Source organism: Rhineura floridana, chromosome 2 (genome assembly GCF_030035675.1).
Source record: "Rhineura floridana isolate rRhiFlo1 chromosome 2, rRhiFlo1.hap2, whole genome shotgun sequence".
Taxonomy (NCBI): domain Eukaryota; kingdom Metazoa; phylum Chordata; class Lepidosauria; order Squamata; family Rhineuridae; genus Rhineura; species Rhineura floridana.
This window is the reverse complement of record NC_084481.1, coordinates 228008290-228020898: the sequence shown is the minus strand read 5'-3', so window position 1 is coordinate 228020898 and position 12609 is coordinate 228008290. Positions and strand designations below refer to the sequence as shown.

The 12609-nt window shown below is 44.9% G+C and overlaps 1 protein-coding gene across 1 annotated transcript in view; it reads left to right on the top strand.

Annotated features, from left to right (window-relative positions):
• The window catches only part of DAAM1 (dishevelled associated activator of morphogenesis 1), a 243282-nt gene that overhangs the window by 213236 nt on the left and 17437 nt on the right, over positions 1 to 12609 (top strand). The window contains exons 18-23 of the mRNA XM_061612446.1: positions 145 to 251; positions 2282 to 2370; positions 7281 to 7449; positions 8404 to 8511; positions 10951 to 11011; positions 11693 to 11824. Coding sequence (XP_061468430.1) covers positions 145 to 251; positions 2282 to 2370; positions 7281 to 7449; positions 8404 to 8511; positions 10951 to 11011; positions 11693 to 11824 — 666 coding nt within the window. The remainder of the gene's footprint in view (positions 1 to 144; positions 252 to 2281; positions 2371 to 7280; positions 7450 to 8403; positions 8512 to 10950; positions 11012 to 11692; positions 11825 to 12609) is intronic.

The window sequence follows — 12609 nt, the reverse complement described above, 5'->3', positions numbered from 1 at the left end:
CTTATGTTCTTACCAGTTCACTTTGGACTAATTCCGCCACCTCACCCCTTTCTTCTGCACTCGAGGAAGATGTTGACAACACAGGAGAGGGACAAGTGTGCGTGTCTTAAAGTGTCCTTTCTCCCCCCCCCCTTTCCTTTTTAGCTTTTAAAATTCATTCCTGAAAAAGCTGACGTTGACCTCCTGGAGGAACACAAGCATGAATTGGATCGGATGGCCAAGGCGGACAGGTTCCTCTTCGAAATGAGCAGGTGATTGATTGTTAGCAGGCTGCTCCCCATGAAATACAATTGCGCTCTGTGGCAGAAGCAGCAGTTTCCAAAAAGCAATCACTGTGGCAACCTGTAGCCACCAAGGGGTATTTGTCTAGCCCACGGGTGAAGAACCTCAGGCTGAATGTGGCCCTCTGGGTGTCTTTTTCTGGCTTTCGGGACTTTTCCCAGGCCATGCCTCCTCACAAGGCCCTGCCCCCTCTCCTCGGACCTCCCACCCCACCCCTTACCAGCCCTACTATGTGTCCTCCTCGAGTGTTTTGGCCTGGTTGGGATGGGTCCTTGAAACTGTGGTCATGCCTCTTGCTTTCTTGGATGGGGAGAGGTCTGCAGAAACACCTGATTTTTGCCCAGCTGGAATATAGCCTTTGTACAAAGACAAAAGAGTCACACCTCTTGATCCGCCCACTTGTTGCGTCTGGAGCCACCCACAACTGACATGCGGCCGCTCCCAGAAGGTTACCCACAAAGCAGTGTGGCCCTGAGGTTGCAAAAAAGGTTCCACACCCCTGGTCTCACCACACACATCCAGTTCCCAGCGTAGATTGAGAGTGTTTGGGAAGGGGCCTGAACTGCAAAGGAGCTGCCTGTGCTTTCCACACTGCAAGGGAAAAGCCACACAGAGTATCTGCAACTGGCACCTTAAGACTTAAAGAAAGCTGATGTGGTTGATTTGAAGCCTTCCCACACACTGAGATACACGGGGGATGGGTTGGAAAGTTCTCTACAGTCCACTGCTGTTGGAAGTTCAATTGGTGGGTATGCCGGAGAAGACGTTTCCTGTGCTGGCCCCCAATTCTCACAACTGCATGCCACAAGAGTTCTGTTTGGCTTCTTCCCTGTTGGCATTTCAACATCCTGTGAAATCTTAGCTTGCTCGCTGTCGTGTGTGTGTGTGTGTGTGTGTGTGTGTGTGTGTGTGTGTGTGTGTGAGAGAGAGAGAGAGAGAGAGAGAGAGAGAGAGAGAGAGATCTCCCAAACAGTGCTCTGCTGGTTGTTTTAAACTGAGCCTTCTGGGTTTTTTCCACCTAATTATGTTGATTTGTAATCTGCCTTGGGTATTTTATCTTATATTGTTTATTTAGAGATGTCCTTGCTGCCCTTCACCAAAAAAAAGTCACAGGGCAGTTTACAAAAACATAATACATAATAAACAGAAATGTTAAAATAATTCTCATAGATTGCTGTTTGAGGGCACCAACACCTGTACCTCCTATGACATCCGTGAAAGATCTCAGCAAATATCAACTCAATAACCCTTTCTGCATGAGAGACTGTTCTTCCTGATCAGTTCTTGTTTGCACCGACTCAGGCTGTCCGACATTGAACATGCCCTGTTAAACATGCCCACATTTCGTTGGACGCCAGGACTGGACACACACACACCTCTATTCTGAACAGAGGAGCTTCTGGGCCAAAAAGGCTAGCAACCTTTTAGTTAGCTGGACTGCGACCTGGGAGACCAGGGTTTGAATCCCCACACAGCCCTGAAGCTCACTGGGTGACCTTGGGCCAGTCACTGTCTCTCAGCCTCGGAGGGAGACAATAGTAAACCTCCTCTGAATACCGCTTACCATGAAAACCCTATTCATAGAGTCGCCGTAAGTCGGGGTCGACTTGAAGGCAGTCCATTTCAATTTTTACAAATGACTTGACCCAACAGCCTCTTAAAAGCCTGACAAAAAAAAGAGTGAGTGAGTGAGTGAGTATGTATGTATGTATGTATGTGATTTATATCCCGCTCTTTCTCCCAGTAGGAACCCACTTGATGTCTTTAAATAACAGGTCTGAGGTGACACTCAGTTCAATGAGGAGGTCATTGCACAGATTCAGAGCCACCACCATTTCTGTATGCAGTGGAGAAGTAGTGTATGGGTGATGATTTTAGCTCCTGGGAAACCTCAGTGATCCCTGGGGATGAGAGGAAGCGGCCAGGACTAGATATGCAAGGCACAGCCCTTTTCTGCCACAGGGTATTGCTCGAAGTTTGTTCTCCTTGTCTATTGCAGGATAAACCATTACCAGCAAAGGCTGCAGTCCTTGTATTTTAAAAAGAAGTTTGCTGAGAGAGTTGCTGAAGTTAAACCCAGAGTAGAAGGTAAGTTTAGTGTTAAAACACTTATTGTGCTCAGTATAGCACTCCGTGAATGTTCCGTCTGCTCAAGGAAAGAACTGGGGATGTTTAGCCTGGAGAAGAGAAGACTGAGGGGAGATATGATAGCACTCTTCAAGTACATGAAAGGTTGTCACACAGAGGAGGGCTGGGATCTTTTCTCGATCGTCCCAGAGTGCAGGACACGGAATAATGGGCTCAAGTTGCAGGAAGCCAGATTTCGACTGGACATCAGGAAAAACTTCCTAACTGTTAGAGCCGTATGACAATGGAACCAATTATCTAGAGAGGTGGTGGGCTGTCTGACACTGGAGGCATTCAAGAGGCAGCTGGACAGCCATCTGTCGGGAATGCTTTGATTTGGATTCCTGCATTGAGCAGGGGGTTGGACTTGATGGCCTTATAGGCCCCTTCTAACTCTACTATTGTATGATTCTATGGATTTCCATTTGCCCAACGGAACAATCTCCCCCTCTACTTCCTCTTCCCCACAGCCCCTAAATCTGCTCCAGGGGCTCCCCCAACCTTCTGGGGCAGATCTGGGGATGGTGTGGGGGGTGTGCGGGGGCAGAAGAGGGGAGAAATCCCACTGCACTAGTGCTAATTCTTGCACTACCACAAATATTTAGTTGCATACCACTCATTTGCTTTAAAAATGCTTGTGTGTTTAAGCTTGATCGTCCTGAACAAAGCAAGATTGTTAATGTTTTAAACAAGGGTTTTAAACAAAACGATAGTGTGGCTGAGGTGCAGGGATTAAGGATCTCGCTATCCCAGCACAAACATTGCGAACTTGGACCCTAAACTCTCTTTCTTGACTACTTTTGATGGACAACACAGAGGCCTTCTGTATAAAGATTCATTCCTTTTCTGGTGGTAGTACGGGCAGTTTACTATTTATTTCCTATTTTATTTATTTCAAAAATTGTTCAAAAAAATTCTCTAAGCGGCATACAGGTTCACCACTTGTACGTAAGAACTTCTCTGTTAACCTGTGCAATAAGAATTTGGTATAGCATGTTGATGGGAAAACTCTCGTACTGAATCTACTTGTTATGCAAGCTAACTGAAACTTTTTTAAAAAGTGGTGTGGAAAGCCTTTATTAGGTGCGTTTATAAGTTGCGGATACCATGGACTGCAAAAAAGACAAATAATTGGGTGTTAGAACAGATTAAACCAGAACTATCACTAGAAGCTAAAATGATGAAACTGAGGTTATCATACTTTAGACACATAATGAGAAGACATGATTCATTAGAAAAGATAATAATGCTGGGAAAACCAGAAGGACGTAGAAAAAGAGGCAGGCCAAACAAGAGATGGATTGATTCCATAAAGGAAGCCACAGACCTGAACTTACAAGATCTGAACAGGGTGGTTCATGACAGATGCTCTTGGAGGTCACTGATTCATAGGGTCGCCATAAGTCGTAGTCGACTTGGAGGCACATAACAACAACATAGGGATGATAGCTCTTACCACCTTCTCTCTCAAAGTCAGTCATTTTGCTCTGTACATTTTCACATATTTTTCATGGAATAATTGATCTTGTTCACATGTAACCCTAAGCTATCAGTGCAAATGTGAAGGATCCTGGAGCAGAGATTGTGGCCTCTGTGCTCCTTTCCTGGTGATGCTGCTTGGTTTGGCATAGCATGATGCCTAAACCCCAGGCTCGTGGTTTGTCTCTTCCAGACAAACCATGAGCCCTCAACCCTTGGTTAGAGCTCATTGTTTGGAGTGAGACAAACTGTGTGCTCAGATGACACACCAAACCATGGCTTATTTCACAGCACGACTAGAGGAGAATCAAAGCGGCTGAGATCTCCTCTCCAGGAGTCCACTGAGTTTGGCTCAGTGTTACATGGAAACCAGCTCACTGTCTACCACTAGATGTAGTGATGATGGCCAACTCTGATGAACATAAGAACATAAGAAGAGCCTGCTGGATCAGGCCAGTGGCCCATCTAGTGGTCCAGCATCCTGTTCTCACAGTGGCCAACCAGGTGCCTGGGGGAAGCCCGCAAGCAGGACCCGAGTGCAAGAACACTCTCCCCTCCTGAGGCTTCCGGCAACTGGTTTTCAGAAGCATGCTGCCTCTGACTAGGGTGGCACAGCACAGCCATCACGGCTAGTAGCCATTGATAGCCCTGTCCTCCATGAATTTGTCTAATCTTCTTTTAAAGCCGTCCAAGCTGGTGGCCATTACTGCATCTTGTGGGAGCAAATTCCATAGTTTAACTATGCACTGAGTAAAGAAGTACTTCCTTTTGTCTGTCCTGAATCTTCCAACATTCAGCTTCTTTGAATGTCCACGAGTTCTAGTATTATGAGAGAGGGAGAAGAACTTTTCTCTATCCACTTTCTCAATGCCATGCATAACTTTATACACTTCTATCATGTCTCCTCTGACCCGCCTTTTCTCTAAACTAAAAAGCCCCAAATGCTGCAACCTTTCCTTGTAAGGGAGTCGCTCCATCCCCTTGATCATTCTGGTTGCCCTCTTCTGAACCTTTTCCAACTCTAGAATATCCTTTTTGAGATGAGGCAACCAGAACTGTACACAGTATTCCAAATGCGGCCGCACCATAGATTTATACAACGGCATTATGATATCGGCTGTTTTATTTTCAATACCTTTCCTAATTATCGCTAGCATGGAATTTGCCTTTTTCACAGCTGCCGCACACTGGGTCGACATTTTCATCGTGCTGTCCACTACAACCCCGAGGTCTCTCTCCTGGTTGGTCACCGCCAGTTCAGACCCCATGAGCGTATATGTGAAATTCAGATTTTTTGCTCCAATATGCATAATTTTACACTTGTTTATATTGAATTGCATTTGCCATTTTTCCGCCCATTCACTCAGTTTGGAGAGGTCTTTTTGGAGCCCTTCACAATCCCTTTTTGTTTTAACAACCCTGAACAATTTAGTGTCGTCAGCAAACTTGGCCACTTCACTGCTCACTCCTAATTCTAGGTCATTAATGAAGAAGTTGAAAAGTACAGGTCCCAATACCGATCCTTGAGGGACTCCACTTTCTACAGCCCTCCATTGGGAGAACTGTCCGTTTATTCCTACTCTCTGCTTTCTGCTTCTTAACCAATCCCTTATCCACAAGAGGACCTCTCCTCTTATTCCATGACTGCTAAGCTTCCTCAGAAGTCTTTGGTGAGGTACCTTGTCAAACACTTTTTGAAAGTCTAAGTACACTATATCCACTGGATCACCTCTATCTATATGCTTGTTGACACTCTCAAAGAATTCTAATAGGTTACTGAGACAGGACTTTCCCTTGCAGAAGCCATGCTGGCTCTGCTTCAGCAAGGCTTGTTCTTCTATGTGCTTAGTTAATCTAGCTTTAATCATACTTTCTACCAGTTTTCCAGGGACAGAAGTTAAGCTAACTGGCCTGTAATTTCCGGGATCCCCTCTGGATCCCTTTTTGAATATTGGCGTTACATTTGCCACTTTCCAGTCCTCAGGCACGGAGGAGGACCCAAGGGACAAGTTACATATTTTAGTTAGCAGATCAGCAATTTCACATTTGAGTTCTTTGAGAACTCTCGGCTGGATGCCATCCGGGCCCGGTGATTTGTCAGTTTTTATATTGTCCATTAAGCCTAGAACTTCCTCTCTCGTTACCACTATTTGTCTCAGTTCCTCAGAATCCCTTCCTGCAAATGTTAGTTTAGGTTCAGGGATCTGCCCTATATCTTCCACTGTGAAGACAGATGCAAAGAATTCATTTAGCTTCTCTGCAATCTCCTTATCGTTCTTTAGTACACCTTTGACTCCCTTATCATCCAAGGGTCCAATTGTCTCCCTAGATGGTCTCCTGCTTTGAATGTATTTATAGAATTTTTTGTTGTTGGTTTTTATGTTCTTAGCAATGTGCTCCTCAAATTCTTTTTTAGCATCCCTTATTGTCTTCTTGCATTTCTTTTGCCAGAGTTTGTGTTCTTTTTTATTTTCTTCATTCGGACAAGACTTCCATTTTCTGAAGGAAGACTTTTTGCCTCTAAGAGCTTCCTTGACTTTGCTTGTTAACCATGCTGGCATCTTCTTGGCCCTGGCGGTACCTTTTCTGAACTGCGGTATGCACTCCATACCTTATGGCTTTAAAATTAGCCAATTAGACAAATTCGCAGAGGATAAGGCTATCGACTGGTATTAGCTGTGATGGCTATGCTGTGCCTGCATGGTCAGAGGCAGCATGCTTCTGAAACAGCAGGAGGGGAGAAGTGCTGTTGCACTCTCCTGCCTTCAGGTTTCCCATGGGAATTGGTTTGGCCACTGTAAGAACAGGATGCTGGGCTAAATGGGCCACTGGCCTGATCCAGCACAGCTTTTCTTATGTTTTTATGTCTACCTCTCTTGCTAATGTCGTGATGTTAGCTTGGGATGACCTCCCTTGTGTTCATTCATATTCCTTTAGCACCCCAAATTTAGGACCCATCTGCACTAGACATTTAAATCAGTAGTATGCCACTTTAAACAATCATGGCACTCCCAAAGAGAGCTGGCTTGGTCTGATGGGAATTGTAGTCCAACAATATTTAGAGAGCATCCAGGTTGGGGATCTAAATAATCATTTTTTAAAAATGTTATGTTGTTTCAACAAGCCTTGTAAGTGGATATTGTTATCCCAGTTGGTATCTGAGTTGGAGTTAATATTGATTTTATATATATAATTTTATACATGTATTTGTTGTTAATTTGTTTTAGTTTTGGTTTATATATGCAATTTTTTTAAAAAAAATTCTGTTTGTAATTGATATACATATAATTGTATAGTAAATCACTTTGAGATGCCTCCTAGGAAGAGATTTATAAACGATAATAGTCAGGTTGCATTTGCTGACCAGGGTTCCTCCGCCTTGTCCTTCACAGCAATCCGCACAGCTTCCACGGAGGTGTTCCAAAGCAAAAGTCTGAAGCAACTGCTGGAGGTGGTTTTGGCCTTAGGCAACTACATGAATAAAGGCCAGAGGGGGAACGCTTACGGCTTTAAAATAATTAGCCTGAACAAGATTGCGGACACCAAATCCAGCATGGACAAGTAAGCAAGCAGCTTCTTCCCAAAGAGTAGAGTCTGTCATCAAGTTCCTTTTTGAGAGAATGAGAGGCAGGAGAAACCTTCCTCCCACTCTTTTCATGGGATTGCACTTTACACCCATAGAGGACAGCAAAGGAAATACTTTTGAGACACAGCCCAGCCTGATGCATGAATGAAGGTTTAACACTAAAGTTCTGCATGCCAGCTAAACTTAGCCTGTTTCCATCCTTGCTGAGAACTTGTGTTGCATGTTCAGGGTGTTTTACCAGGAAAGGCAGCTTCATCACTGATTTGCAAATTAATTCTACCATTATTGCAGAAAATACCTCATTTCAGCCTGCTGTAGCGTGTGGGGCCAGGTTGTTTCTTTATTAAATTTATATCCCACCCTTTCTCCCAAAGGAGCCCAGTATCTTAAAGAGTGTAAAACAATCATATACTCTCGCAGTTAATAATTTCAGGGTTGCCAGGAAAAGTAACTTTCAACCATCAAATGCCTAGGTAAACAGGAGTATTTTTAAATTCCTCCTGCCAGTTGTAGGGCCTGAGATGGTTAATAAAAGCTATTGTTGCCTATCTGGCTGTTGCACATGTTGCAAGGCTGTTCGTCTGTCAACAGATCTGACTATTGCACGTTTGCCTCTGTCCTGAGTAGTTGGCTTATTCTGTGCAACAAGTCCCTTTTCGTGGATTCGCAATAACTTTTCAGAAACTTCTCGCTTCATTCAGACTGCTTTTCTTCTTCGCAACGAGGGTAGCCAACATGGTGGCCTCCATATGTTGATGGACTACAACTCCCACTATCCCTGGCCATTAGTCCTGCTCGCTGGGACTAATGGGAGCTGTAGTTCAGCAGCATCTGGAGGGCACTACATTGGGTGTCCCCACTTCACAAATAGCTCCTATGAAAGTCACAAACATTAGTTGCACCCATAACACTGCCAGTCTTTATTCTAGGAATATCACCTTGTTGCACTATCTCATCACCATCGTAGAAAAGAAGTACCCCAAAGTTCTCAACCTGCATGAAGAGCTAAAAGATGTCCCTGAGGCTGCCAAAGTAAAGTAAGTGTTGTACGTTTGGGCAAGTGCTTGGGATCAGGGGACTGGGCAGTGTTCACAATTTCTGGAACTTTGAAAGTTCAGACTAAAACCCGGAGCGGATTCCACTGCCCCACTGACATGGAGCCACCAGTCACCACGGCACCCCAACCCTTCTTTAGATGCAGTGTGTATTTTGTTGTTGTTATGTGCCTTCAAGTTGATTATGACTTATGGTGACCCTATCAATCAGTGACCTCCAATAGCATCTGCTATAAACCACCCTGTTCAGCTCTTGTAAGTTCTGTGGCTTCCTTTATGGAATCAACCTATCTCTTGTTTGGCCTTCCTCTTGTTCTACTCCCTTCTGTTTTTCGCAGCATTATTGTCTTTTCTAGTGAATCCTGTTTTCTCATGAGGTGTCCAAAGCATGATAACCTCCATTTCATCATTTTAGCTTCTAGTGATAGTTCTGGTTTAATTTGCAAACCTCCAACACCACATTTCAAACGAGTTGATTTTTCTCTTATCCGCTTTTTTCACTGTCCAACTTTCACATCCATACATAGAGATTGGGAATACCAGGTCTGAATGATCCTGACTTTAGTGTTCAGTGATACATCTTTGCATCTGAGGACCTTTTCTGGTTCTCTCACAGCTGTTCTCCCCAATCCTTTGCGTAATTCCAAATGTGGCAAGCCAGCCCTGCTTCATCTGGAAGGCCCTCCTGCCCACTCCATTGAGTGGTACCCTGGATAACTGCCAGGGCTCTACCCTGAGGGCAACCACTGTGGCTCAAATAAAAAATGTAAATGTGCTGCCTTTAAGTCGATTCTGACTTATGGTGACCCTATGAATAGGGTTTTCATGAGGCTGAGAGGCAGTGACTGGCCCAAGGTCACCCAGGGAGCTTCATGGCTATGTGGGGATTCGAACCCTGGTCTCCCAGATCGTAGTCCAACACCTTAACCACTACGCCACACTGGCTCTCAAAGGCAGGGTGAAAGGTTCCATTTGAACGGAGAGCCCAGCCCCTTGGGCAACAGCCATAGCTCAGTGGTAGAGCTTCTGATTAACTTGCAGAAGGTCCCAGGGTCGATCTGTGGCATCTCCAGGTAGAACTGGAAAAGTAGGACTATGGCACTTTAAATAGCCATGGCTTCCCCCAAAGAATCCTGGCAACTGTAGTTTTTTAAAGGTGCTGAGAGTTATTAGGAGATCCCTGCTTCCCTCACAGATCTACAGTTCCTTTCCCAGAGTGGTTTAACAATCATTGTTGTAAACCGCCCAGAGAGCTTCGGTTATGGGGCGGTATACAAATGTAATAAATAATAAACACAGAATAATGGGCTGAAGTTACAGGAAGGCAGACTTCGGCCGAACATCAGGAAAAACGTCTTAACTGCTAGAGTGGTATGACAATGGAACCAATGACCTAGGTAGGTGGTGGGCTCTCCAACACTGGAGGCATTGCAGAGGCAGCTGGACAGCCACCTGTCAGGAATGCTTTGATTTGGATTCCTGCATTGAGCAGGGGGTTGGACTTGATGGCCTTAAAGGCCCCTTCCAACTGTACTGTTCTGTGGTTCTGTGAATCCCTCTTTCCAAGGAACTCTAGAAATTGTAGCTCTGTGAGGGGAATAAGGCTCTCCTAATTCTTTGGGGAAGTACATGACTGTTTAAAGTGGTATGATACTGCTTTAAACATGTGGCGGAGATGTGTGCCTAACAGAGTTTGCATCTTACATAAAGCAAATTACTATGGACACTTTGGAACTTAACACCAATTATCATTAATTAATTAACTATTGATTAATCAATCAGAAAAACTCCATCTTTATTGGCACCTAATGAAGACCTTTTTCAACAAGCCTTTTAAGTGGAGATTCTTATCCCAGTCTGTTTGCAATAGATTTTAAACCGTCCTTATAAGTATGTTTGTATTAACCTTCATTCATTCATTTATATCCTGCCCTTCCTCCCAGTAGGAGCCCAGGGCGGCAAACAAAAACACTCTAAAACATCTTAAAAACTGACTTTAGAATATATTTAAACAAAACATCTTGAAAAACATTTTATTACAAAGCTTTAAAAACATCTTAAGCAATTCCAACACAGACGCAGACTGGATTAAGGTCTCTACTTAAAAGGCTTGTTGAAAGAGGAAGGTCTTCAGTATGTGCCAAAAAGATAACAGAGATAGCACCTGTCTAATATTTAAGGGGATATGATGATATTATTACATACAGTCACTTAAGACAGCTCTTGCTTTGCAAGCTAACAGTCTAAAATACAGACCCAAAAAGAAAAGGGCACGAAAAGCAGGACTCGGTGCAAAGTTGTTGTTTTAATTTTAATATTTTTTTCCAAGGGGAGAGAAGAAAAAGTAGCTTTGGAGCTGCATTTCTAGAAATTGGCTCAGAGCAACTTGAAAAATTAACACACTTCCTTTGTCTCTGGCAGCATGACTGAGCTCGAGAAGGAAGTTGGCACCTTGAGGAGTGGGCTGAGGGCTGTGGAGACGGTGAGTATTGTTTACCCACTTAATGGTCCTCCTGCTACGAGACGACTGCAAGGAGCTCCTTTTAGCATCCGTCCTTGCAGAGGAAGGAGGGGGAAGCTGGCTGTAGATGTTTTTATCTCTCTCTCCTAGAGCCTGGTTTCTCTTCTCCTTCCTGACCTGCATCTCATTACGGTTTTATAGGACTCTTAATGACCTGAGTAGCTTTCCTTTCTCTTTTTCATTATGAGCATTTAAAAAAAAGAGTTTGTTTTGGGGTGGACAGAACTGGTGCAGATGCAACCCTTAAAAATATCAGGAGAACCCTGCAATGACAAGCCAGTGGCCCATTTAGGCCAGCATCCTGTTCTCACAGTGGCCAACCAGGTGCCTGTGGAAAACCCTCAAGCATGACCTGGGTGCAACAGCACTCTTCCCTCCTGCGGTTTCCAACAATTGGTATTCAGAAGCATCTGCCTCCAACCGTGGAGGCAAAGCATAGCCATCATGGCTAGTAGCCACTGATGACCCACATGACTGGCCTGATTCCATGTGGCTGTCGCGTGGCTGGGTGAGCGTGTAGTGGACTTTGGTCTTCTGCTCTTCAGGACTTTCCTAATCCCAGTCAACACCTGAGATTATGCCCACCACCGTTCCTTTCCTTGAACCCCCAAATGACCAAAATTATTTTTTTCCCCTCCAAAGGAGCTGGAATACCAGAAATCTCAGCCCTCCCATCCAGGAGACAAGTTTGTTTCCGTTGTCAGCCAGTTCATCACATTGGCCAGCTTCAGCTTCTCAGATGTGGAAGATCTCCTAGCAGAAGCCAAAGAACTGGTAAGAAACTGAAGTCATTAGGGGGCCTCTACGGCTCCAGATATTTCTGCTTCTTAAGATGCATCTATGCCACACTCCAGGGTATGTCCACAGGGGCTGGGGTCCCAGTCCCAGGAGATGTAAGCCTCTCATGAGAGTACTTAACCAACACGGGCCAGGTTGCAGTTGCAGCATCGTCCAAACAAACCAAAGACAAGCACAGAGAACCAGTCTAGGTCCAAAACGTGATTCAGAAGCAAGGTCAGGAAACTTCTCAAGGTCAAGGAGGGAGTTCATCAAGGAGGGGGCCATAGAATCAGCAGGAGCCAGAGACCTGTGTTGTTTCCAGCAACTGGAAGGCTCAAGGAGGAGGCCATGCCTCCTAAAACCACACCCTAACCACAGATGCTGGTAGTCTAGGAAGCCTTGGGGATTGCTAACTCACAAGTAGACCCTTTACTCATGAGCCGCACAATGACTCTGAGTCCATCAGCACACGCTCTGCTGTCACTCTTCACCCTGGACTTTTTGGCGTTGGTGTTCTCGAGGACTGAGGGGTAGCTACACCTTCTCCTCTGAAGAGCTCCAGGGGTTCTTCAGCAAGTCTTCCAGGGGATCCTCCGCACTGGGTCCAGGAGACCCTGCCTGTTCCTCAAGGTCCTTGACCTATGGAGCATCTGGTACATCCTGTGAAGATTCAGGTGTATGGCATCAGGACAAGGCTAGGCATGACATTCTGAGGGTTTGTCATGATGATGGTTCTTATTTTACAGCTGGTCAGCTGAGACGGAGAGAATACGTCTTGC